Source organism: Lampetra fluviatilis, chromosome 66, assembly GCF_964198595.1.
Source record: "Lampetra fluviatilis chromosome 66, kcLamFluv1.1, whole genome shotgun sequence".
Lineage (NCBI taxonomy): Eukaryota > Metazoa > Chordata > Hyperoartia > Petromyzontiformes > Petromyzontidae > Lampetra > Lampetra fluviatilis.
Window position 1 is genome coordinate 3,117,289 of NC_136340.1, and position 27,102 is coordinate 3,144,390.

Below are 27,102 nucleotides of genomic sequence, written 5' to 3' on the forward strand. Positions count from 1 at the left end.
GAGCCGCGAGCCCTGCACGGTCAGGGTCATCGCAATCGTAATCGCGATCGTGGCAATCGTAGAGATTGTCACCGCGATGGTCATCGCAATCGTAGAGATCGTCATCGCAATGGTCACCGCGATCGTCACCGCAATGATCGTAGCAATCGTCATCGCAATCGTCACCGCGATCGTAGAGATCGTCTCCGCGATGGTCACCGTGATCGTCATCGCAATCGTCGTCGCAATCATCGTCACAATCATCGTCGCGATCGTCATCACAATCGTCATCGCAATCGTCATCGCAATCATCACCGCAATCATCATCGTGATCATCGCCGCAATCGTCATCGCAATCGTCGTCGCAATCATCGTCACAATCATCGTCGCGATCGTCATCACAATCATCGTCGCGATCGTCATCGCAATCGTCATCGCAATCGTCATCACAATCGTCGCCACAATCATCGTCACAATCGTCATCACAATCGTCATCGCAATCGTCATAGCAATCGTCATCGCAATCGTCATCACAATCGTCATCACAATCGTTACCAGAATCATCATCGCAATGATCGTCATCGCAATCATCACGATCGTCATCGCAATCGTCACCACAATCATCAACTACGTTCTTTAGACTGCACAAGGAATATTCCAGAATCAGAATGTTTGTTCATACTGGAGAAATCCGATGAGCATATCACAAAAACTGAAACTATTTTAATAAATTCTACCAGGCAGAGCCCACTGAGCTACGTAGCTTCACTTTCAGGAGCGACCTGCCACAAATGATCGCCCGACGAATCATCATCATCATCATCACGTGGGAATGTATAGTAGCATCCAGACGCTCTCTAAACGCGTGACGTTGAGTCGAAATACAGTAGTAGGTTTATACCCTTTCAACTGGTACAAAAACTGACACCTTTATACAAGGCATCATGTTTGCAATAACCACAACACAAGCAGTCAAAATGCAAACAAAAATTAACAACTCTGATCATGATAATGATATGCACTGTCCTTGAAGTTGATTGGTCCACACCCGAGACAGCTTTCCTTAGAGCCTAGTCTCCATCGGTGTTTGACCAGGTGACGCCAAAAGGCGCACAACTCAAAGACAGCGCACTATCAGAGTACTGAGAGCTCGGGGTAAGCATTTACACTATGAGACATCTCCTTTACCAGTGGCAAAATATAGTAATAGGTTTTTACCCTTTCAACTGGTACAAAAACTGACACCTTTATACAAGGCATCATGTTTGCAATAACCACAACACAAGCAGTCAAAATGCAACCAAAAAGAAACTTTGACTGCTTGTGTTGTGGTTATTGCAAACATGATCCCTTGTATAAAGGTGTCAGTTTTGTACCAGTTGAAAGGGTAAAAACCTATTACTATATTTTGCCACTGGTAAAGGAGATGTCTCATAGTGTTGAGTCGAAACTTGGAGGGAAAAACCCAAGGACCCAGAGAAATATGCACGCGACCACGTCAAGGTCGGGGTCAAACCACGCGACCTCCCGTAAACCAGGAGAGGTAGTTAACATCTCCTAGCCAAATAGAAGCATCGTCCGGGTCGGAATGGAAGCCACGACCTCCTGCGTACCAGGCGAGGTAGTTAACATCTCACAAAATACAGCCATCGTCAGGGTTGAGATCAAACCCACGACCTCCTGTATACCAGGCGAGGTAGTTAACATCTCCCAGTCAAATTCAGCCGCTACACCCCCTACAGCACATGCCCCCCCCACCCTCCCTGACGCGGCTGTTAAAGAGGCTACACGGGGGAGCTTTGTCTTTGTGTGCGTGAGCTCACAGGAAGGCCGCTCCGTGCGGCTCCGACGCTGCGTCCGTGACGGAGTCCCGGCAGCTCCTGAGCTCCTCCAGCAGAGGAGAGTCCTGTCACGTCGCACACACACACACAGACACACACACATAGACATGCACGCACACACGCACACACGCGCACACACAGACACACACACATAGACACGCACGCACACACGCACACACGCGCACACACACACAGACACACACACATACACACGCACGCACACACGCACACACGCGCACACACACACACACACACGCACACACGCGCACACACACACGCACACACGCACACACACACGCACACACACACACGCAGCAACCGGTTAATGCTGTACTAGTAACGACAGCAGCAGGCATCGTCAGGGTCAGGGTCGGAATCGAACCCACGACCTCCCACTTACCAGGTGAGGTAGTCAACATCTCACCAAATGCAGGCATCGTCAGGGTCGGGTTCAAACCCACGACCTCCTGCATACCAGGCGAGGTAGTCAACATCATCTCACCAAATACAGCAGAGGCATCGTCAGGGGTCGGGATCGAACCCACGACCTCCTGCGTACCAGGCGAGATAGTCAACATCTTGCCAAATACAGGCATCGTCAGGGTCGGGATCGAACCCACGACCTCCCGCGTACCAGGCGAGGTAGTCAACATCTCCGAGCCACTGTACGTAGCCCCACAATACCGTGGTGGTCTCGTCAAGGAGCGTAAACCATCGTCACGCAAACTCCGGCTGTCATCCTCGCAGCAGGGGCGGCTTTCGGCTTTCAGACGCGTTGCTTCTGAGGCCGTCTGGAACGTTCTTCCTTCCGACATTAGAAAGCCACTCGGCGCTATGCACTCTTACATTTAGACTGACAAACTCATTTCTTCAGAACTGCTTTTCGTGTTGTCCTCCTGTCCCCCCCCCCCAGCACCTACGATTAGCGCGGCTGGCTACGTACGGTGCGAAAGAAGTTCAACACACAAGCAAAAAAGATCCCCCGTGTAGCCTTAACGGACTGTTGGGGCAAGTGCTGTTAGCGAGCAGCACCTACGAAGGCCGGCACGGCACACGAGGGGGTGGGTGGCCAGCACCACGCCCGGCCGCCTTTGTCTCCCTAGTGGCGATGTTTACACACCGCACCAGGCACTCATTTAAGGCCGAGTCGACCTAGGGGAGGCCCAGGACCGGTTCAGATAATCGTCGCTGGCGGTGTTGGCCGTGAGCGGGAATGGAACTCGGCCGGCCGGGTTCGCAGCGCCAACCCGCGACCAGCTACCGCTCCCCGCACGACGTACACACACGCAGACGTACACACACGCAGACGTACACACACGCGCAGACGTACACACACGCGCAGACGTACACACACGCAGATGTACACACGCAGACGTACGCACACTCGCAGACGCACACACGCGCAGACGTACACACGCGCAGACGCACACACGCAGACGCACACACGCAGACGCACACACGCGCAGACGTACACACGCGCAGACGTACACACGCAGACGTACACACACGCAGACGTACACACACGCAGACGTACACACACGCGCAGACGTACACACGCGCAGACGTACACACACACGCAGACGTACACACACGCAGACGTACACACGCAGACGTACACACGCGCAGACGTACACACACGCAGACGTACACACGCGCAGACGTACACACGCAGACGTACACACGCGCAGACGTACACACGCAGACGTACACACGCGCAGACGTACACACGCGCAGACGTACACACGCGCAGACGTACACGCGCAGACATACACGCGCAGACGTACACACGCGCAGACGTACACGCGCAGACGTACACACGCGCAGACGTACACGCGCAGACGTACACACGCGCAGACGTACACGCGCAGACGTACACGCGCAGACGTACACAAGCGCAGACGTACACACGCGCAGACGTACACACGCGCAGACGTACACACGCGCAGACGTACACACGCGCAGACGTACACACGCAGACGTACACACGCGCAGACGTACACACGCAGACGTACACACGCGCAGACGTACACACGCGCAGACGTACACACGCAGACGTACACACGCGCAGACGTACACACGCAGACGTACACACACGCAGACGTACACAAGCACAGACGTACACACGCGCAGACGTACACACGCGCAGACGTACACACGCAGACGTACACACGCAGACGTACACACGCGCAGACGTACACGCGCAGACGTACACGCGCAGACGTACACAAGCGCAGACGTACACACGCGCAGACGTACACACGCGCAGACGTACACACGCGCAGACGTACACAAGCACAGACGTACAGACGCGCAGACGTACACACGCAGACGTACACACGCGCAGACGTACACACGCGCAGACGTACACACGCGCAGACGTACACAAGCACAGACGTACACACGCGCAGACGTACACACGCGCAGACGTACACACGCGCAGACGTACACAAGCGCAGACGTACACACGCGCAGACGTACACACACGCAGACGTACACACGCAGACGTACACACGCAGACGCACACACGCGCAGACGCACACACGCGCAGACGTACACACGCAGACGTACACACGCGCAGACGTACACACGCGCAGACGTACACACGCAGACGCACACACGCGCAGACGTACACACGCGCAGACGTACACAAGCACAGACGTACACACGCAGACGTACACACGCGCAGACGTACACACGCAGACGTACACACACGCAGACGTACACGCGCAGACGTACACACGCGCAGACGTACACGCGCAGACGTACACGCGCAGACGTACACACGCGCAGACGTACACACGCGCAGACGCACACACGCGCAGACGCACACACGCAGACGCACACACGCGCAGACGTACACACGCGCAGACGTACACACGCGCAGACGTACACACGCGCAGACGTACACACGCAGACGTACACACGCAGACGTACACACGCGCAGACGTACACACGCAGACGTACACACGCAGACGTACACACGCAGACGTACACACGCGCAGACGTACACACGCGCAGACGTACACACGCAGACGTACACACGCGCAGACGTACACACACGCGCAGACGTACACACGCGCAGACGTACACACGCGCAGACGTACACACGCGCAGACGTACACACGCAGACGTACACACGCAGACGTACACACGCGCAGACGTACACACGCGCAGACGTACACACACGCGCTCACTCGCTCTCGCACCCAGTCCACACTCCGATTACAAAAGCTATCGAGTCGTTTTTTCTCTCTCTCTTCCCCGACCTGCCAATGTCACTGACAGAGTTGGGGAGGGAGGTGTACAGAATGTCAAATTATGCAACGTCTCCCCCCCCCCTTAGGAATGACGTGGGGGGGGGGTGTGGGGGTGTGGGAAGCCGGGATGTTTCCTGCAAGCCCATTCCTGTCCAAAGCGGCGCGCAATCTTCCCCCCACGGAGAGGGGTCCCGAAGACGAAGATCCGCGCCGTGCGGTCTCAGCGCGGCTTGCCGTGGTCTCTACGTGCTGCGAGGAAGAAGTTCAACACGCACACACATGTGGCTACGTACGGCGTGAAAGAAATTCAACACGCGCACATGTGGCTACGTACGGCGTGAAAGAAATTCAACACGCGCACACATGTGGCTACGTACGGCGTGAAAGAAGTTCAACACACACACACATGTGGCTACGTACGGCGTGAAAGAAGTTCAACACACGCACACATGTGGCTACATACGGCGTGAAAGAAGTTCAACACACGCACACATGTGGCTACATACGGCGTGAAAGAAATTCAACACGCGCACACACATGTGGCTACGTACGGCGTGAAAGAAGTTCAACACACGCACACATGTGGCTACGTACGGCGTGAAAGAAGTTCAACACACACACACATGTGGCTACGTACGGCGTGAAAGAAGTTCAACACGCGCACACATGTGGCTACGTACGGCGTGAAAGAAGTTCAACACGCACACACATGTGGCTACGTACGGCGTGAAAGAAGTTCAACACGCACACACATGTGGCTACGTACGGCGTGAAAGAAGTTCAACACGCACACACATGTGGCTACGTACGGCGTGAAAGAAGTTCAACACGCGCACACATGTGGCTACGTACGGCGTGAAAGAAGTTCAACACGCACACACATGTGGCTACGTACGGCGTGAAAGAAGTTCAACACGCACACACATGTGGCTACGTACGGCGTGAAAGAAGTTCAACACGCACACACATGTGGCTACGTACGGCGTGAAAGAAGTTCAACACACGCACACATGTGGCTACGTACGGCGTGAAAGAAGTTCAACACGCACACACATGTGGCTACGTACGGCGTGAAAGAAGTTCAACACGCACACATGTGGCTACGTACGGCGTGAAAGAAATTCAACACACACACACATGTGGCTACGTACGGTGTGAAAGAAATTCAACACACACACATGTGGCTACGTACGGTGTGAAAGAAATTCAACACACACACACATGTGGCTACGTACGGTGTGAAAGAAATTCAACACACACACACATGTGGCTACGTACGGTGTGAAAGAAATTCAACACACACACACATGTGGCTACGTACGGCGTGAAAGAAGTTCAACACACACACACACATGTGGCTACGTACGGCGTGAAAGAAGTTCAACACACACACACACACATGTGGCTACGTACGGTGTGAAAGAAGTTCAACACACACACACATGTGGCTACGTACGGCGCGAAAGAAGTTCAACACGCACACACATGTGGCTACGTACGGCGTGAAAGAAGTTCAACACACACACACATGTGGCTACGTACGGCGCGAAAGAAGTTCAACACGCACACACATGTGGCTACGTACGGCGCGAAAGAAGTTCAACACGCACACACATGTGGCTACGTACGGCGTGAAAGAAGTTCAACACACACACACACACACATGTGGCTACGTACGGTGTGAAAGAAGTTCAACACGCACACACATGTGGCTACGTACGGCGTGAAAGAAGTTCAACACGCACACACATGTGGCTACGTACGGCGTGAAAGAAGTTCAACACGCACACACATGTGGCTACGTACGGCGTGAAAGAAGTTCAACACGCGCACACATGTGGCTACGTACGGTGTGAAAGAAGTTCAACACGCACACACATGTGGCTACGTACGGCGTGAAAGAAGTTCAACACGCACACACATGTGGCTACGTACGGCGTGAAAGAAGTTCAACACGCACACACATGTGGCTACGTACGGCGTGAAAGAAATTCAACACGCGCACACATGTGGCTACGTACGGCGTGAAAGAAGTTCAACACGCACACACATGTGGCTACGTACGGCGTGAAAGAAGTTCAACACGCACACACATGTGGCTACGTACGGCGTGAAAGAAGTTCAACACGCACACACACGTGGCTACGTACGGTGTGAAAGAAGTTCAACACGCACACACATGTGGCTACGTACGGCGTGAAAGAAATTCAACACACACACACATGTGGCTACGTACGGCGTGAAAGAAATTCAACACACACACACATGTGGCTACGTACGGTGTGAAAGAAATTCAACACGCACACACATGTGGCTACGTACGGCGTGAAAGAAGTTCAACACGCACACACATGTGGCTACGTACGGCGTGAAAGAAGTTCAACACACGCACACACATGTGGCTACGTACGGTGTGAAAGAAGTTCAACACACGCACACACATGTGGCTACGTACGGTGTGAAAGAAGTTCAACACACACACACATGTGGCTACGTACGGCGTGAAAGAAATTCAACACGCACACACATGTGGCTACGTACGGTGTGAAAGAAATTCAACACACGCACACATGTGGCTACGTACGGCGTGAAAGAAGTTCAACACGCACACACATGTGGCTACGTACGGTGTGAAAGAAATTCAACACACGCACACATGTGGCTACGTACGGCGTGAAAGAAGTTCAACACGCACACACATGTGGCTACGTACGGTGTGAAAGAAATTCAACACACGCACACATGTGGCTACGTACGGTGTGAAAGAAGTTCAACACGCACACACATGTGGCTACGTACGGCGTGAAAGAAGTTCAACACGCACACACATGTGGCTACGTACGGCGTGAAAGAAATTCAACACACGCACACATGTGGCTACGTACGGCGTGAAAGAAGTTCAACACGCACACACATGTGGCTACGTACGGCGTGAAAGAAGTTCAACACACACACACATGTGGCTACGTACGGCGTGAAAGAAATTCAACACACACACATGTGGCTACGTACGGCGTGAAAGAAATTCAACACACGCACACATGTGGCTACGTACGGCGTGAAAGAAGTTCAACACGCACACACATGTGGCTACGTACGGTGTGAAAGAAGTTCAACACGCACACACATGTGGCTACGTACGGCGTGAAAGAAATTCAACACGCACACACATGTGGCTACGTACGGTGTGAAAGAAGTTCAACACGCACACACATGTGGCTACGTACGGTGTGAAAGAAGTTCAACACGCACACACATGTGGCTACGTACGGCGTGAAAGAAGTTCAACACACACACACATGTGGCTACGTACGGCGTGAAAGAAGTTCAACACACACACACATGTGGCTACGTACGGCGTGAAAGAAATTCTACACACGCACACACATGTGGCTACGTACGGTACGAAAGAAGTTGAACATACGTACACACAGAGGGCGGTCACCATGCAAGGCCCACTGAGGTACATTGCTCTGTGGTTTGTAGCGGCCAAATCTTAACGCGTCGCGTTCATTCTAAATGTGGAAGGGAAATCCGGAGGAGCCGGAGACAAAATCCACGCGGCCACGGGGAGAGACAGAGAGAGAGACGCAAACTCCAAATATATATAGCAGCGGCAGCAGCAGGCGTCAGGGTCGGGATCGAACCCACGACCTCCTGCATACCAGGCGAGGTAGTCAACATCTTCTAGCCACCGTGATGATGATGATGAGAGAGAGACGCAAACTCCAAATATACAGCAGCAGCAGGCAGCGTCAGGGTCGGGATCGAACCCACGACCTCCTGCGTACCAGGCGAGGTAGTTAACATCTCCTCAAATACAGCAGCAGGCATCGTCAGGGTCGGGATCAAACCCACGACCTTCTGCGTACCAGGCGAGGTAGTTAACATCTTCCCAAATACAGGCATCATCAGGGTCGGGATCGAACCCACGACCTCCTGTACACCAGGCAAGGTAGTTAACATCTTGCCAAATCACAGGCATCGTCAGGGGCTGGATCGAACCCACGACCGCCTGCGTACCAGGCGAGGTAGTTAACATCTTGCGAAATCACAAACATTGTCAGGGTCGGGATCGAACCCACGACCTCCTGCGTACCAGGTGAGGTAGTTAACATCTCCTCAAATACAGCAGCAGGCATCGTCAGGGTCGGGATCGAACCCACGACCTCCTGTACACCAGGCGAGGTAGTCAACATCTCCTAGCCACCACGGCCCCCCTAACATACAACATACATACAACATGCAGTACGTACCACACACACCGCCCCCCCCCCACCCCCCAACCGTTCCAAACCCCACGTGGTATGTTGGGGTTAGTTCAAGTGCTACCCGTTAGCAATTGTTCAAATAACACGCACGCCCGTCGCCCAGCGCCACAAATCCCGTACATGAACGCCCACGGCCTTTCATCTCAAAAAAACGACGATGATGACGACGACGACGACGATTATTTTAATCATTTTAATTATTTTAATTATTTTAATCCGCGCCGGGCAAAGTGAGGGGGGGGTTATTTTTATTTTTTTTAATTTTGCGAGCATCACGTGGGCGGGCAGCCGCTGACAAGGGGTCGGGTTGGAGAGATTCTTAGGGGGGGGGAAGCGATTAAAATTCTTCTCGATTTCTTGTGTGGGTTTGATCCCGACCCTGACGATGACTGCTGTATTTGGTGAGATGTTAGCTACCTCGCCCGGTACGCAGGAGGTCGTGGGTTTGATCCCGACCCTGAAGATGGCTGCTGCTGTATTTGGTGAGATGTTAACTACCTCGCCCGGTACGCAGGAGGTCGTGGGTTTGATCCCGACCCTGAAGATGGCTGCTGCTGTATTTGGTGAGATGTTAACTACCTCGCCCGGTACGCAGGAGGTCGTGGGTTTGATCCCGACCCTGACGATGGCTGCTGCTGTATTTGGTGAGATGTTAACTACCTCGCCTGGTACGCAGGAGGTCGTGGGTTTGATCCCGACCCTGACGATGGCTGCTGTATTTGGTGAGATGTTAGCTACCTCGCCCGGTATGCAGGAGGTCGTGGGTTTGATCCCGACCCTGACGATGGCTGCTGCTGTATTTGGTGAGATGTTAGCTACCTCGCCTGGTACGCAGGAGGTCGTGGGTTTGATCCCGACCCTGACGATGGCTGCTGTATTTGGTGAGATGTTAACTACCTCGCCTGGTACGCAGCAGGTCGTGGGTTTGATCCCGACCCTGACGATGGCTGCTGTATTTGGTGAGATGTTAACTACCTCGCCTGGTACGCAGCAGGTCGTGGGTTTGATCCCGACCCTGACGATGTCTGCTGTATTTGGTGAGATGTTAACTACCTGCAATCGTTTGCGAAACGCAAAATTATAATAGCCGTAGTGGGTTTTCTCTGGCCGAACCAGCGACTAAACGTGCACGTTTTGTGTACGTGACACAAAAACCCTCCGACCGATTTGGCCGTGTCGCGCGGTGGCGATGGGTCAGCGACACATTTGCACGTTCACGCGATCTCGCCCACCACGTATCGTACACGCGACACGGTGAAGCCAGTTCATCGATCTCGATTTGAAGCTTTCGTGACTGCAGCAATCCGCACTCTTTGGTTCTTTGGCTAAAGTGACGTGGGGTAGAGAATAAAACAAAATAAATGACGACGTTTCGGGCGCAACACAAGCATCCGTCATCAGGTGGCAAAGCGTGATCTACTGCTGAGGCAGATTTTGAAATGGGTGTAGCCCAAGGGTCATCTAAAGAAGTGGCGCACGCACGCACGCACACGCACACACACGCACTCACACACGCACACGCACCCATGCACACGCACGCACACACACGCACACACACATGCACGCGCACACACGCACTCACACACGCACACGCACCCATGCACACACAAAGATCCCCCGTATAGCCTTAACAGACTGTAGGGGCAAGTGCTGTTAGCGAGCACCTATGAAGGCCAGAACGGTACACGAGGGGGTGGGAGGCCAGCACCACGCCCGACCGCCTTTGTCTCCCTAGCAGCGATGTTTACACACCGCACCAGGTACTCATTTGAGGCTGAGTCGACCTAGGGGAGGCCCAGGACCGGTTCAGATAATCGTCACTGGTGTTTGCCGTGAGCGGGAATCGAACCCGGGTCGCCAAGTTCGTAGTGCAGCGCGCTAACCGCTACACTACCGCACACACGCACGCACACACACACGCACGCGCACGCACACAGACACGCACGTACACAGACACACACACACGCACGGACACAGACACGCACGCACACACACACATGCACGCACACACACACATGCATGCACGCACGCACGCGCGCCTTCACTCGTCCCGACTTCCCCTTTACGGTTTGGTCACGCGAAATCCATCTGCGCGCGCAGCCAAACGTTGAACGCGCGCCAAGCACGCGATCACCACCACCACCACGCCACCACCGCCACCACCACCACGCCACCACCACCGCCACCACCACGCCACCACCACCACCACGCTACCCGTACCCGGCCGCACCAGGGTCGCAAACGGCTACCCGTACCCGGCCGGGTACCGGTAGCCGGGTATCGGGTAGGGTACGGGTATCGGGTACCCGTTTGCGACCTCTGGGGACCGCACATCCCTTGACGCTCGCTCCATGCGACGGCCGCGGCCATCGTCGTCGTTACAGGATTGTTGTTGTTGTGATTGCGACGCATGTTTTGCCCACTAAAAGGGCCTCGCAGAATGTTTCAAGTGTCTCTTTCAGGAGAATGCTGCCTAGCCTATTGCAGTAGGAAGGGGGGGGGGGCGATGATTTCTGCTGGTTTGTGTGTGTGTGTAAGTGTGTGAGTGTGTGAGAGTGTAAGTGTGAGAGTGTGTGTGGGTGTGTGAGTGGGTGTGTGAGTGTGTGTGTGAGAGTGTGTGTGAGTGTGTGGGTGTGTGACAGTGTGTGTGGGTGTGTGGGTGTGTGAGAGTGTGTGAGTGTGTGAGTGAGCGTGTGAGTGTGCGTGTGAGTGTGTCTGAGTGAGTGGGTGTGTGAGTGTGTGAGTGTGTGTGTGAGTGGGTGTGTGAGTGTGTGTAAGTGTGTGAGTGTGTGGGTGTGTGAGAGTGTGTGTGAGAGAGAGTGCGAGTGTGTGTGTGTGTGTGAGTGTGTGAGTGTATGTGTGTGACAGTGAGTGTGTTGCGTGTGTGAGTGTGTGTGAATGTGGGTGTGTGTGTGTGTGGGTGTGTGAGTGAGTGTGTGTAGGTGTGTGAGAGTGTGTGAGTGTGAGAGTGTGTGGATGTGCGAGAGCGTGTGAGTGTGTGTTGAGTGTGTGTGTGCGCGTGTGAGTGTGCGTGTGTGAGAGTGTGCGAGTGTGTGTAGGTGTGTGAGAGTGTGTGCGTGTGAGTATGCGTGTGTGTGTGCGCGTGGTGTGCGTGTGAGTGTGCGTGTGTGAGAGTGTGCGAGTGTGTGAGAGTGTGTGCGTGTGAGTGTGCGTGTGAGTGTGTGTGTGTGAGAGTGTGTGAGTGTGAGAGTGTGTGAGTGTGTGAGTGAGTGTGTGAGTGAGTGTGAGAGTGTGTGAGTGAGTGTGTGAGTGAGTGTGAGAGTGTGTGAGTGTGTGGGTGTGGGAGCAGTAGTTTCGCGGTTAGCGGGCTAAACCATGAACCCGGCGACCTGAGTTCAATTCCAGTTCACAGCCAACACCGGTGACGATTATTTGAACCGGTCCTGGGCCTCCCCTAGGTCGACTCAGCCTCAAATGAGTACCTGCTGCGGTGTGTAAACATCACCACTAGGGAGACAAAGGCGGCCGGGCGTGGTGCTGGCCACCCACCCCCTTGTGTGCTCTGCCGGCCTTTGTAAGTGCTCGCTAACAGCACTTGCCCCAACAGTCTGTTCAGGCTATACGGGGATCTTTGTCTTTGTACGAGTGTGAGGGGTGGGGAGCGAGGTAGTTAACATCTCACCAAATACAGACATCGTCAGAGTTGGGATCGAACGCACACGGACCTCCCGGATACCAGGCGAGGTAGTTAACATGTCGCCAAATACAGACATCGTCAGAGCCGGGATCGAACGCACACGGACCTTCCGTATACCAGGCGAGGTAGCTAACATCTCACCACATACAAACATCGTCAGAGTTGGGATCGAACGCACACGGACCTTCCGTATACCAGGCGAGGTAGCTAACATCTCGCCACATACAGACATCGTCAGGATCGTGATCAAACCCACGACCTCCTGTATACCAGGCGAGGTAGTTAACATCTCACCAAATACAGACATCGTCAAAGCCGGCATCGAATGCACACGGACCTCCTGTATACCAGGCGAGGTAGCTAACATCTCACAAAATACAGACATCGTCTGGATCGATCGCACGGACCTCCCGCACACCAGGCGAGGTAGCTAACATCTCACCAAATACAGACATCGTCTGAGTTAGGATCGAACACACAAAACCTCCCGCACACCAGGCGAGGTAGCTAACATCTCCGTGGCGGCGAGCGGAACGCAGGGGTTGTGTTTCCGACATCTTTTGGCCAGACGCTCAGCCTCTGCTCGTCCAAGAGGAAGTGGTGGATGTGCACGCTTCCCCTGCGTCAATGCACCCGTTTGTGTTTCACTCCCCAAAACAGAGGAAGAAAAACGACACGATTTAGTAATTGTCTTCCCTGCCGGTAATATCCTTCTCATCATCCTCTTCTTCCTCAAGCTCCTCATCACACAGAGACTCACAGACTCATCACACAGAGACCCACAGACTCATCACACAGAGACCCACAGACTCATCACACAGAGACCCATAGACTCATCACACAGAGACCCACAGACTCATCACACAGAGACCCACAGACTCATCACACAGAGACCCACAGACTCATCACACAGAGACCCATAGACTCATCACACAGAGACCCACAGACTCATCACACAGAGACCCACAGACTCGTCACACAGAGACTCACAGACTCATCACACAGAGACCCACAGACTCATCACACAGAGACTCACAGACTCATCACACAGAGACCCACAGACTCATCACACAGAGACTCACAGACTCATCACACAGAGACCCACAGACTCATCACACAGAGACCCACAGACTCATCACACAGAGACCCACAGACTCATCACACAGAGACTCACAGACTCATCACACAGAGACCCACGGACTCATCACACAGAGACCCACAGACTCATCACACAGAGACCCACAGACTCATCACATAGAGACCCACAGACTCACCACACAGAGACTCACAGACTCATCACACAGAGACCCACAGACTCATCACACAGAGACTCACAGACTCATCACACAGAGACCCACAGACTCATCACACAGAGACCCACAGACTCATCACACAGAGACCCACAGACTCATCACACAGAGACCCATACTCATCACACAGAGACCCACAGACTCATTACACAGAGACCCACAAACTCATCACACAGAGATCCACAGACTCATCACACAGAGACCCACAGACTCATCACACAGAGACTCACAGACTCATCACACAGAGACCCACAGACTCATCAAACAGAGACTCACAGACTCATCACACAGAGACCCACAGACTCATCACACAGAGACCCACAGACTCATCACACAGAGACCCACAGACTCATCACACAGAGACCCATACTCATCACACAGAGACCCAAAGACTCATTACACAGAGACCCACAAACTCATCACACAGAGACCCATACTCATCACACAGACCCATAGACTCATCACACAGACCCACAAACTCATCACACAGAGACCCATAGACTCATCACACAGAGACCCACAGACTCATCACACAGAGACCCACAGACTCATCACACAGAGACCCATAGACTCATCACACAGAGACCCATACACTCATCATACACAGACCCACAAACTCATCACACAGAGACCCATAGACTCACTACACAGAGACCCACAAACTCATCACACAGAGACCCATACTCATCACACAGACCCACAGACTCATCACACAGAGACCCACAGACTCATCACACAGAGACCCACAGACTCATCACACAGATACCCACAGACTCACCACACAGAGACCCATAGACTCATCACATAGAGACCCACAGACTCATCACACAAAGACCCACAGACTCACCACACAGAGACCCATAGACTCATCACACAGAGACCCATAGACTCATCACACAGAGATCCACAAACTCATCACACAGAGACCCACAGACTCACCACACAGAGACCCATAGACTCATCACACAGAGACCCATAGACTCATCACACAGAGATCCACAAACTCATCACACAGAGACCCACAGACTCATCACACAGAGACCCACAGACTCATCACATAGACGGCAAGCCAACCTCCGTTTCGATTCGCTGCTGTCATTTGTGACGGCCAGAGTCGCTTGTGAATGAGTGATATTTAAAACAGCTTTTTCTAAAAACTCGCTTTTATAAAACGTACTAGCAATGGAAGAGCTCCACGACTCCAGGAAGTGGCCCCAAAGCTTGCCACGACGCAAGGGGCCGTGGTCAATTACAGCCAACGTCAGTTGAGCGTTGACAATTAGACCCACGCCGAAACGTAACATGTAAAAAAGAATGTTTTTAAATATTTTTATTTTATTTTATGATAGAATATAGTATTGTCATCGGTACGACATCAGTATACCAAGTTTGCAGTCGATACCACATTGGGAAGTGGGTTAACATTGAGTTACAAGATTTGAGGATACGACAACAGACAGAGTGAGTTTAAAGAAAGTGTGTACAAATATTTTTAAAAAATAATAAAATTTTTTATGATAGAATATAGTATTGTCATCGGTACGACATCAGTATACCAAGTTTGCAGTGGTTTCCACATTGGAAAGTGGGTTAACATTGAGTTACAAGATTTTAGGATACGACAACGACAGACAGAGTGAGTTCAAGAAAGCGTTAAAAAAGAATGTTAAAAAACATATTTTTCTATTTTTATGATAGACTATAGTATTGTCATCGGTAGGACATAAGTATACCAAGTTTGCAGTCGATGCCACATTGGGAAGTGGGTTAAAATTGAGTTACAAGATTTGAGGATACAACGACGACAACAACGACAACAACAACAACAGACAGAGTGAGTTTAAATAAAGCGTGTGAAAAGATCTTTAAAAAAAATTTTTATGATAGAATATATAACGACAACAACAACAACAGACAGAGTGAGTTTAAAGAAAGCGTGTGAAAAGATCTTTAAAATTTTATTTTTTATTTTTTATGATAGAATATATAACGACAACAACAACAACAACAGACAGAGTGAGTTTAAAGAAAGCGTGTAAACAGAGCCAAGTGGCATCTCACTGAAAGGGGGATTGGGGCCTTACCGGGTAAAATAAAGACAGTGTATCGTAATGGTGTAGTGCAGAGTAGAGGACGCAACGCTGCAACTGGTTTCACAGTTTAAAAACGCAGCGGCAAGAAACGCGACCCCAACTCTGACATTTAACCTCTGACCTGCGAACCATCCCCCCCCTAATTGATAAGGGAAGCTGCTCTGTAGGACTGAGGCGGAGTGGGAGGGGGGGAGGGTTGGAGGGGGGGGTAGCCCCCCACACCCCCCTGCCCCCCACCGACTTTGCAAACGAAGTAACGAAAATGTTTTCCTCGTGCACGCAAATCACTCGCCTGCTCGCACGCTCACCTGTCGACCGGCTCACACTCGTTCACCTGCTTGCCTGCTCACCTGTTGAACTGTCCACCTACTCACATGTCCACCTACACACATGCTCACCTACTCGCCCGCTCGCTCGCCCGCTCGTTCGCCCGCTCACTCACCCGCTCACCCGCTCACCCGCTCACTCACCCGCTCACTCACTCGCCCGCTCACCCGCTCACTCGCCCGCTCGCTCACTCGCTCGCCCACCCGCCCACTCGCCCGCTCACCCGCTCACCCACTCACCCGCTCACCCACTCACCCACTCACCCGCTCACCCGCTCACCCACTCACCAACTCGCTCGCCCGCTTTAGCTGTTCAAAAACTATCATCATCTCGGCGTCACTCCGGCTGAGCGCTAAGCCCAAAATTGGCGCGATCAATTACTTATTTCACCGGGGGGGGGGCGGAGGATGATCGGGGGGAGGGGGGGGGCAAGCAGCGGCACGCTCGGCAAGATCCAGGAGGGGGGGCTTTTTCGACACACAGCGTGCACCGCGAGTTGTCGGAATTCCGGGTGTGAGTAGGTGGGTAGGTGTGTGTGTGTGGGTGTGTGTGTGGGTGGGGGTGTGTGTGGGTGGGTAGGTGTGTGTGGGTGTGTGTGGGTGGGTGTGTGGGTGGGTGTGTGTGGGTGGGTGTGTGTGTGGGTGGGTAGGTGTGTGTGTGTGGGTGTGTGTGTGTGGGGGTGTGGGTGTGGGTGGGTGTGTGTGTGTGGGTGGGAGTGTGTGTGTGTGTGTGGGTAGGTGTGTGTGTGGGTGTGTGTGTGAGTGTGTGTGTGGGTGTGTGTGGGTGGGAGTGTGTGTGTGTGTGTGGGTGTGTGGGTGTGTGTGTGGGTGTGTGTGTGGGTGGGTGTGTGTGGGTGGGAGTGTGTGTGTGTGTGGGTGTGTGTGTGAGTGTGTGTGTGGATGGGTGTGTGTGTGTGGGTGGGAGTGTGTGTGTGTGGGTGTGTGTGTGTGGGTAGGTGTGTGGGTGGGTGTGTGTGGATGGGTGTGTGGGTGTGTGAATGTGTGTGTGGGTGGGTAGGTGTGTGTGGGTGGGTGTGTGGGTGGGTGTGTGTGTGTGGGTAGGTGTGTGGGTAGGGTGTGTGTGTATGGGTAGGTGTGTGGGTAGGTGTGTGTGTGGGTGTGTGTGGGTGTGTGTGTGGGTAGGTGTGTGTGGGTGTGTGTGGGTGGGTAGGTGTGTGTGGGTGGGTAGGTGTGTGCGTGTGTGGGTGGGTGTGTGGGTGTGTGGGTGGGTGTGTGGGTGGGTTGGTGTGTGTGGGTGGGTGTCTGGGCGTGTGGGTGGGTGTCTGGGCGTGTGGGTGTGTGTGTGTGTGGATGGGTGTGTGTGGGTGGGTAGGGGTGTGCGTGTGTGGGTGGGTGTGTGGGTGAGTGTGTGGATGTGTGGGTGGGTTTATGGGTGGGTGGGTATGTGGGTGGGTGTGTGTGGGTGTGTGGATGGGTGTGTGTGTGTGTGTGGGTAGGTAGGTGTGTGTGAGTGGGTGCGTGTGTGGGTGGGTGGGGGGGAGTCCATGGGTCTCTATGGGAGCGAGGGAGGGGAGGGGGTCCATGGGTCTCTGCGTGAGTAGTACACGTGACGGCGTATGGCAGGAGGGGGGGGCGGGCGCAGAGAAGGAAGCACAGCGTGGGGGTCAGTGCAGCCCTGGTGAACCGAATGTGCTCCGCACACGCACGCACACACACGCACGCACACACACGCACGCACACACGCACGCACACACACACACGCAGCGCACGCACGCACACGCACGCACGCACACACACGCACACACACGCACGCACACACACGCACACGCACGCACGCACACGCACGCACGCGCGCACACGCACGCACACGCACGCACACACACGCACGCACACACACGCACACGCACGCGCACACACGCACGCGCGCACACGCACGCACACACACGCACGCACGCACACACACGCACACACACGCACGCACACACACGCACGCACACGCACGCACGCGCACGCACGCACACGCACACACACGCACACGCACGCGCGCACACGCACACACACGCACACACACGCACGCACACACACGCACACGCACGCACACACACGCACACACACGCACGCACACGCACGCACACGCACACACGCGCACACACACGCACGCACACACACGCACGCACACGCACGCACACGCACGCACACGCACGCACCCGCACACACACACGCACACGCACACGCACGCACACGCACACACACGCACGGGGTCACACGCAGAGCCCCATACACCGAGACCCGTAGACTCACACAGAGACCCGTAGACTCACACAGAAACCCGTAGACTCACACAGAGACCAGTTCACACAGACAAGCGTGCAGGCAGGCAGGCAGGCAAGGCAGGCACACAGGCAGGCAGGCAAGGCAGGCACACACACACACACACAGGCACACACGCACACAGGCACACACGCACGCAGGCACACACACACACACAGGCACACACGCACACAAGCAAGGCAGGCACACAGGCAGGCAGGCAAGGCAAGCAGGCCTCCCGATTCTCCCCCTCGGGAACAGCATGAGGACAGCGGCGGCGGTGGCGGCGGCCACCCGCAGATGTTTCGGCTCAGCGGCACAAACCGAGCAACGCAGGCGTCCACCCACCGCTTCCAGCAGCGTCAACAAAAGACAAAGATTCCACCCCGCACCCCACACTGCCGTATAGCCTCAACAGATGGTTGGGGCAAGTGCTGTTGGCGCATCGGGCAGGCAAACCTGCTGCCCCCCCCCCCCCCCCCGTGACCGTCATTCATGAAGGGACCATCATCACCGTCTTTGTCGGTGATGGTGGTCGCATTGGCGGCTTTTGAAATATAATCGAGGTGCTGTTGTTGTTGTTGTTACCGACATTCGAACGAAAAATGTCTCTGCCCCTGTTGGTTTAGTCACCGGTACCGCCCCCCCCCACTCCTCCTCCTCCTGTATACCGGGCGAGGTAGTCAACATCTCCCTCGCCACCACCACGGTGCAGAGGTCGCAACCGGGTACCCGATACCCGTTTGCGACCCTGGTGCGGCCGGGTACGGGTACGGGTAAGGAATCAAACCCCGTTTGCGACCTCTGGTTGGTGGGTGAATAAGTGGGTGCGTGGCTGCGTGGGTGAGTGCGTGGGTGGGTGAGTGAGTAGCTGAATTAGTGGGTGGGTGAGTCGAGTGAGTGGGAGAGTGAGTGGTTGAGTGAGTGGGTAAGTGGGTGGGTGAGTGAGTGAGTAGCTGAATTAGTGGGTGGGTGAGTCGAGTGAGTGGGAGAGTTTGCGACCCTGGTGCGGCCAGGTACGGGTACGAGTAGGCCGTGAGTCACTGGTGAGTCACCGTTTGTCACTCATTTCCCAACGTCTTGTCTCTTCTCACAATTCAAGTTTCCTAGAATCAACCCACCCGCGCCTGCAACGTGGCTTCATCCCAGAGGTCACAATCAGGTACCCGATACCCGTACCCGGCCGGGTAGGGTACGGGTAAGGAATCAAAACCCGTTTGCGAGCTCTGGCACGGCGCCACCGCACAGCACAGAAGGACGTCTTGAGACACGGCCCCTTGGAGTCTCTTCCCACCACCCTCACATTGTGTCCTCTCCCCTCCCCCCACCACCACCACTGCCCCCCCCCACCCACCACTACCCCCCCCCACCCACCACTGCCCCCCCCCCCACTGCCCCCCCACCACTGCCCCCCCCCACCTACCACTGCTCCCCTCCTCCCCACTGCGTCCCCTCCCACTGGCTCCCACCCCCCACTGCCTCACTCCCCCCCCCCACTACCCCCCACTACCATCCACCCGCTGCCCCCCACCACTGCCCCCCCACTACTCCCCTTCTCACTGTTTCTCCCCTTCTCATTGCCTCCCCTCCCTGGCTCCCCCTCCCACTGCTCCCCCCCCCCACTACCCCCCCCCCCACTAACCCCCACACTGCCTCACTGCCCCCCCCACTACCCCCCCCCACCGCCCCCCCCCCCACCGCCCCATCCAACAACAGAGCCTTGCGACAGGAAGGAAGCCCTTTTGTTTGACACAATTTAGAAAAAAACAAGAGAGAGAGAGAGCCCCCCCCCTCCCTTTAACTACAAGGCAAATCCTCCACCACACGCGCACACACCTGGGAATTCATTGTACGGGCGCCGTGTTTATTTAATTTTAAAAAAGAATCCCATGTTCTGTAGGATCGTGCGTGCACGCGCGTGTGCGAGTGACGGGGGGGGGGGGATGGCGGTGATGGGTGGCGCAGCAGTTAGCGCAGCGGTTAGCGAGGCACCGCGCCGTGAACCCGGCTGAGGGCCGGGTCCGTTTGTGTCTCCGCACGAAGCCAACAACACGGCCGGTGACGACTGCGTTAACTACATTTATCTTGTGAGACATCTCCTTTACCAGTGGAAAAATGTAGTAGTAGGTTTTTGCCCTTTCAACTGGTACAAAAACTGACACCTTTATACAATCTTGATGTCTGTCAGCTTGTATGTCTGTCTATAGTTTTCTAGTTAGATTTTTGTTGCTATTTCTTTTATACCTGATGATGATTGCTTGTGTTGTAATCGAAACGTCGTAATATGTTATTTTAATTTATTATTTTATTTTTAGACGTGACTTAACCGAAAAGAACCAAAGAATAACCTTTATACAAGGCATCATGTTTGCAATAACCATAACACAAGCAGTCAAAATGCAAACAAAAAGAAACAACTCTGATCATGATAATGATATGCACCGTCCTTGAAGTTGATTGGTCCACACCCGAGACAGCTTTTCTTAGAGCCTAGTCTCCATTGGTGTTGGACCAGATGACGCCAAAAGGCGTACAACTCAAAGACAGCGCACTATCAGAGTATTGAGAGCTCGGGGTAAGCATTTATACACTATGAGACATCATCTCCTAGCCACCATGATGATGATGACAGAGAGAGAGAGACACGCAAACTCCAAATACAGCAGCAGGCATCGTCAGGGCTGGGATCGAACCCACGACCTCCTGCATGCCAGGCGAGGTAGCTAACATCTCATAGCCACTGTGATGATGATGACAGAGAGAGAGACACGCAAACTCCAAATATACAGCAGCAGGCATCGTCAGGGTCGGGATCGAACCCACGACCTCCCGCGTACCAGGCGAGGTAGCTAACATCTCATAGCCACTGTGATGATGATGACAGAGAGAGAGACACGCAAACTCCAAATATACAGCAGCAGGCATCGTCAGGGTCGGGATCGAACCCACGACCTCCCGCGTACCAGGCGAGGTAGCTAACATCTCATAGCCACTGTGATGATGATGACAGAGAGAGAGACACGCAAACTCCAAATATACAGCAGCAGGCATCGTCAGGGTTGGGATCGAACCCACGACCTCCTGCATGCCAGGCGAGGTAGTCAACATCTCATAGCCACTGTGATGATTATGACAGAGAGAGAGAGAGACACGCAAACTCCAAATATACAGCAGGCATGGTCAGGGCTGGGATAGAATCCACGACCTCCTCCATTCCAGGCAAGGTAGTCAACATCTGCTAGCCACTGTGATGATGATGACAGAGCGAGAGAGACACGCAAACTCCAAATATACAGCAGGCATGGTCAGGGTCGGGATCGAACCCACGACCTCCTCCATTCCAGGCGAGGTAGCTAACATCTCATAGCCACCGTGATGATGATGACAGAGAGAGAGAGACACGCAAACTCCAAATACACAGCTGCAGGCATCGTCAGGGTCGGGATCGAACCCACGACCTCCTGCATGCCAGGCGAGGTAGCTAACATCTGCTAGCCACTGTGATGATGATGACAGAGAGAGACACGCAAACTCCAAATATACAGCAGGCATCGTCAGGGTTGGGATCGAATCCACGACCTCCTGCATGCCAGGCGAGGTAGTTAACATCTCCTAGCCACTGTGATGATGATGACAGAGAGAGAGACACGCAAACTCCAAATATACAGCAGGCGTCAGGGTCGGGATCGAACCCACGACCTCCTGCATACCAGGCGAGGTAGTCAACATCTCATAGCCACTGTGATGATTATGACAGAGAGAGAGACACGCAAACTCCAAATATACAGCAGGCATGGTCAGGGCTGGGATAGAATCCACGACCTCCTCCATTCCAGGCAAGGTAGTCAACATCTGCTAGCCACTGTGATGATGATGACAGAGCGAGAGAGACACGCAAACTCCAAATATACAGCAGGCATGGTCAGGGTCGGGATCGAACCCACGACCTCCTCCATTCCAGGCGAGGTAGCTAACATCTCATAGCCACCGTGATGATGATGACAGAGAGAGAGAGACACGCAAACTCCAAATACACAGCAGCAGGCATCGTCAGGGTCGGGATCGAACCCACGACCTCCTGCATGCCAGGCGAAGTAGCTAACATCTGCTAGCCACCACGGCAGCCCAGACAACAAAGACGGGCAAGGCCCATGGCTAATGGTTCCACGTCCCCCATCTGCCCGGACTACTCCTACGCGCCGAAATGCTCACAACTCGTCTCTTGGCAGGGCACGGACGAGCTTTAAAAACGTGTTTTTGGGTTGTTGTGTGTTTCATTTTTATGTAATCGCGTCCGCGAGTATGTGCGTGCCTCTGTGTGTGTGTGCGTGTGTCTGTGTGTGTCTATGTGTGTGTCTGTGTGTGTCCGTGTGCGTGTCTGTGTGCGTGTCTGTGTGTCTGTGTGTGCGCGTGTGTCTGTGTGTGTGTGTCTGTGTGTGTCTGTGTGTGTGTGTCTGTGTGTGTGTCTGTGTGTGTGTCTGTGTGTGTGTGTCTGTGTGTGTGTGTCTGTGTGTGTGCGCGTGTGTGTGTGTGCGCGCGTTTCTGTGGGTGTGTGCGCGTTTCTCTGTGCGCGTGTCTATGTGCGTGTGTGTGTGCGTGTGTGTGTCCGTGTGCGTGTCTGTGTGTGTGTCTGTGTGCGTGTCTGTCTGTGTGCGTGTCTGTCTGTGTGCGTGTCTGTGTGCGTGTCTGTCTGTGTGTGTGTGCGTATCTGTGTGTGTGTGCGTGTCTGCGTGCGTGTCTGTGTGCGTGTCTGTGTGCGTGTGCGTGCGTGTGTGTGTGCGTGTGTCTGTATGTGTGTGCGTGTCTGCGTGCGTGTCTGTGTGTGTGTGTGTCTGTCTGTGTGCGTGTGGGGAGTGTTCGTGTAGCGGTTTGCACGCTCCGCTAAGAACCCGTCGACCCGAGTTTCCGATTCCCGCTCACGGCCAACACCGGCGGCGATTATCTGAACCGGTCCTGGGCCTCCCCTAGGTCGACTCAGCCTCAAATGAGTACCTGGTGCGGCGTGTAGTGTTGGCAAACCACCCCCTCGTGTGCCACAGTGCCGATCTTCACAGGTGCTACTCACTAACAGCACTTGCCCCGACAGCCAGTTAAGGCTATGGGCCTCCCCTAGGTCCACTCGACCTCAAAACGAGTCCCTGGTGTTGACACCACACATCCCCTGCTGCTGCTGCTACACTCCAACGGCACTAGTCTCCAATCATCCGCGTTGGTGATGATTCCCGCTCACGGCCAACATCAGTGACGATTTTTTGGTGATGATGGTGATGGTGGTGATGGTGGTGGTGATGGTGGTGATGATGGTGGTGGTGGTGGTGGTGATGATGGTGGTGATGATGGTGGTGGTGATGATGATGGTGGTGATGATGGTGATGGTGATGATGATGGTGATGATGATGGTGATGATGATGATGGCGATGATGGTAACGGCCCAGCGGGGGGGAGGGTGGAGACGTGGACGGTGCGAGGAGTGAGGAGCGAGAGACGAGAGACAAGGAGGAGGGGATGAGTGCAGACAACCTCCCATGGGGTCCGGGGGGTGAGTGGTTGGTGGCGGTGATTGTGCGAGAAGTTTAAAAGAACAGAGAGAAAGGGGGGGGGGACAGCAAGACACACGGGGGGTGGGGACACAGGATGCAACAACAACAACCGCCATTCGCCACTAAGTGGCGGTGACGTCACCACGACACTTGTGCCAGGCCATGTGCACCTTGAGGCTGCCACGTGAAGTGTCGAACGCCCGCTGGCAGGAGGAGGTCACGGGGCAGACCCAGCAGGTGCCGCGGGTCGACTGACCGAGATGACCGAGATGACTGGCTGATGCACCACCTGTGCCCCCTACTGTGCCAACTTTACCAACTAAACTACGAATTAAACACAGGATGCTGCCACGTGAAGTGTCGAACGTCCGCTGGCAGGAGGAGGTCACGGGGCAGACCCAGCAGGTGCCGCGGGTCGACTGACCGAGATGACCGAGATGACTGGCTGATGCACCACCTGTGCCCCCTACTGTGCCAACTTTACCAACTAAACTACGAATTAAACACAGGATGCTGCCACGTGAAGTGTCGAACGTCCGCTGGCAGGAGGAGGTCACGGGGCAGACCCAGCAGGTGCCGCGGGTCGACTGACCGAGATGACCGAGATGACTGGCTGATGCACCACCTGTGCCCCCTACTGTGCCAACTTTACCAACTAAACTACGAATTAAACACAGGATGCTGCCACGTGAAGTGTCGAACGTCCGCTGGCAGGAGGAGGTCACGGGGCAGACCCAGCAGGTGCCGCGGGTCGACTGACCGAGATGACCGAGATGACTGGCTGATGCACCACCTGTGCCCCCTACTGTGCCAACTTTACCAACTAAACTACGAATTAAACACAGGATGCTGCCACGTGAAGTGTCGAACGTCCGCTGGCAGGAGGAGGTCACGGGGCAGACCCAGCAGGTGCCGCGGGTCGACTGACCGAGATGACCGAGATGACTGGCTGATGCACCACCTGTGCCCCCTACTGTGCCAACTTTACCAACTAAACTACGAATTAAACACAGGATGCTGCCACGTGAAGTGTCGAACGCCCGCTGGCAGGAGGAGGTCACGGGGCAGACCCAGCAGGTGCCGCGGGTCGACTGACTGAGATGACCGAGATGACTGGCTGATGCACCACCGGTGCCCCCTACTGTGCCAACTTTACCAGCTAAACTACGAATTAAACACAGGATACACGCACAGACACACAAACCAGCTACAGCGGATCTGCTGCGACACGAAACCGAAATGTTTCGTGTCTTCATTTCATCTTCATTTGAAGCTTTCGTGACTGTGTATGAATCCACACTCTTTTTTGTTAATTAAATTAAACACATCGCGACGTTTCGGGCGCAATACACAAGCATCCGTCATCAAGGTGAGAAAGCACGTGGCCTGCTGGTGAGGGCAGACCGTTTTAAAAAGGTTTGAAATGTGTGTAGCCCAAGGCTCATGAAGAGAAATTGCCGGGGATGATGATGTTAACGTGAGAAATGTATTAAATTTCGATGACTGCAGGGATTCATCTTCTTGGTTCTTTCGGTAAAGTCACGTAGAAGGGAATTGTATTTTATTATGTTTTATTTTTATTATTTTATTATTTCCCTTCTACGCGACTTTACCGAAAGAACCAAGAAGATGAATGTATTGTTTCTATTTTACCAGGGTAAGTTAGAAACAATACGAAGTGGCATATCGTCGTCGTCATCATCATCGTCGTCGTCATGTGGAAATTGATGGCAGCAGCCAAACAGTCTGAACGCGTGACGTTGATTATAATATAAATGTCCACGTGATGATGATGGTGATGATGATGATGAGCGGCCACTTTGTGGAGCAGCTATCGTCCGTGAAATTCAGCGTCGTAGCGGTGATGATGGTGGTGGTTGCTCAGTGGTAAAATATGTTTTTATAAAGTTTTATATATATATACACACACTGTACAGTCAAGCCCATAAAACCAGTTAAGCGACAATGTAGATTCGTCAGCCAGCCAGCCAGCTCGTCAGTAAATGGGTCGTACCGCCAATCAACCGGTCAACATTTACGTTCATACCGCACAACCAGTTAATCAGCAGCTCCTACAGACAGCCATGAACACAGTTAATCGGTCAGCCAAAGTCACCTAGCCATACACACAGTTAACCAGGCGGCCATATAAATAGTACACCAGCCATACAACCAGTTAACCACCCAGCCATACAACCAGTTAACCACCCAGCCATATTACTAGTTAACCACCCAGCCATACAACCAGTTAACCACCCAGCCATATGACCAGTTAACCAGCCATACAAGCAGTTAACCACCCAGCCATATTACCAGTTAACCACCCAGCCATACAACCAGTTATCCACCCAGCCATACAACCAGTTAACCAGCCATACAACCAGTTAACCAGCCAGACATAATACCAGTTAACCACCCAGCCATACAACCAGTTAACCACCCAGCCATACAACCAGTTAACCAGCCATACAACCAGTTAACCAGCCAGCCATATTACCAGTTAACCACCCAGCCATACAACCAGTTAACCACCCGGCCATACAACCAGTTACCCAC

At 53.8% G+C, this 27,102-nt stretch overlaps 1 protein-coding gene across 1 annotated transcript in view; it reads right to left on the bottom strand.

Moving 5' to 3' along the window:
- Positions 1-27,102, bottom strand: part of LOC144952144 (retinoblastoma-associated protein-like) — a 194,877-nt gene that overhangs the window by 6,112 nt on the left and 161,663 nt on the right. Inside the window, exons 19-20 of the mRNA XM_078882548.1 lie at positions 1,803-1,885; positions 5-12 (exon numbers count right to left, since the gene is read on the bottom strand). Coding sequence (XP_078738674.1) covers positions 5-12; positions 1,803-1,885 — 91 coding nt within the window. The remainder of the gene's footprint in view (positions 1-4; positions 13-1,802; positions 1,886-27,102) is intronic.